The sequence below is a fragment of the Austrofundulus limnaeus genome, unplaced genomic scaffold (genome assembly GCF_001266775.1).
Source record: "Austrofundulus limnaeus strain Quisiro unplaced genomic scaffold, Austrofundulus_limnaeus-1.0 Scaffold1, whole genome shotgun sequence".
Lineage (NCBI taxonomy): Eukaryota > Metazoa > Chordata > Actinopteri > Cyprinodontiformes > Rivulidae > Austrofundulus > Austrofundulus limnaeus.
The window spans coordinates 6,881,100-6,882,695 of NW_013952403.1; the positions used below are offsets into that span (position 1 = coordinate 6,881,100).

General features: G+C 31.8%; 1 protein-coding gene across 1 annotated transcript in view; it reads right to left on the reverse strand.

Moving 5' to 3' along the window:
- Positions 1 to 24: 24 nt before the first annotated feature.
- LOC106516835 (protocadherin gamma-A11) overlaps positions 25 to 1,596 on the reverse strand; it is a 52,036-nt gene continuing 50,464 nt past the window's right edge. Inside the window, exon 3 of the mRNA XM_014007393.1 lies at positions 25 to 1,449. Within this exon, the coding sequence (XP_013862847.1) occupies positions 1,384 to 1,449 (66 nt within the window). The 3' untranslated portion in view covers positions 25 to 1,383. The remainder of the gene's footprint in view (positions 1,450 to 1,596) is intronic.

Genomic DNA, 1,596 nt, shown 5'->3' on the forward strand with positions numbered 1-1,596 from the left:
TTGTAACTCAAACACACAAAACATTTCACTTAAAACAATCTAATTTTCCTGGTAGATCACAAAAGCAAAAAAAATAAAAAAACAACTAAATAAAATGCAGATGCTTACAGTGAAATATAAACTTAAAATGAATTTGTTTTACTATACAAATATGTGTAAAATTATTAAAGTTTTATGAGACAAACAAGGAGCAATGTTGCTTATAAACAATGACAGGGAGTTAGTTTCAGCACCACAGACAGAGGCACAAGCTGATTCACTGCAGTGAACAGCTGCAGGACATTTATCACGGTAAATATTACTAACTTTTATGAGAGGTGAATTATAAGAGCAAATATTGATGAGTATAAGGGGAAAATAATACATGACTGCTGGCCCAGTTTTTAATCTCTCACTCTACCTGTTTATAGTGCTGACAAAACATATGATCAAATCGCTCCAAAAAAATAAAAACAGTTTAAAACCAGACCAGTCATAACCTCAACCACAAGGAAAAGAAAATAAATCCATTCTGGCTAAATCCATGAACATACTGTACAAACAGATCACAATTAGGCTTTAGCACTACCCGAAAAATGCAAAACACACAGAAAAGTTAGTAAAACCAAATATCTAAACACATAAAAATGCTTGAAAATGTGTTTGTATTTAATTTTAAAAAGTATGGATGAAAGGAAAAAAAATTCTTATTCAAACTCAAAACTAATTGTTTCATTAAGTTTCTAAAGGTGTCCAGAAATTCCCAAATAATTTTCTAATAATACATAAACCTGTCAAATATATGATATGAAATGTTATGGATATTGCACTCATATGAAACTAGTTAAAACAAATGAAAACAATATGATAGAGTTGACAGTTAATTTCCCCGCTGTTCAGTCACATGTGTCCCTGGGTAAATCACTGAACATCCTCCGCCCCTGATGTGTGTTCCATCAGTTCCCTGATTACTCATTTGTACATGTAGTATTGTACATAGACCAGGACTCATAGCAGAAATATCGTTGTATGAATGGGTAAAGGAGGGCACATATTGTAGTGTGTAAAGCACTTTGAGTATCATGATTGGGGACAAAGGTGCTACATAAGTACAGTTCATTTACCAATTATGACCAAAAGTAAAAATGCATTGCATACATAGACCAGCAACAACAACATCTAAAACACGACAGGTTGTTATGACAATATAGGTTTATCCTCAATAATTTGTTCATGTTTAAGTTGAAAATATTACAGATTTCAACATCAACTAAGTGAAAGGAGAGAAATTTCCATTCTAACCCCTCATATAAAAGAAGAAACAAGAGTTTTTAGGCAGTTGAGAAGCCTGACCAGTTAGACACTTGAGAAGATGATAATATTATTTTCTTATAAAATGACTGTTCAAAATCCTAAATGTTTGGTGAGATTCTGCAACAATGTCAGAGGCTTGATTGCTGTAGATGCTGCCTGCGACAAAAAAATAACAAATTAAAAAGGTATAAAATCATGTGAGTTCACAAAACTGTTTGCAGTGTCATCAAAAGTGAAACCTAATATTGAAGAAATTGGAAAATACTATTTTATTATTATTGCTTTTAATAATAAGTTTAACGT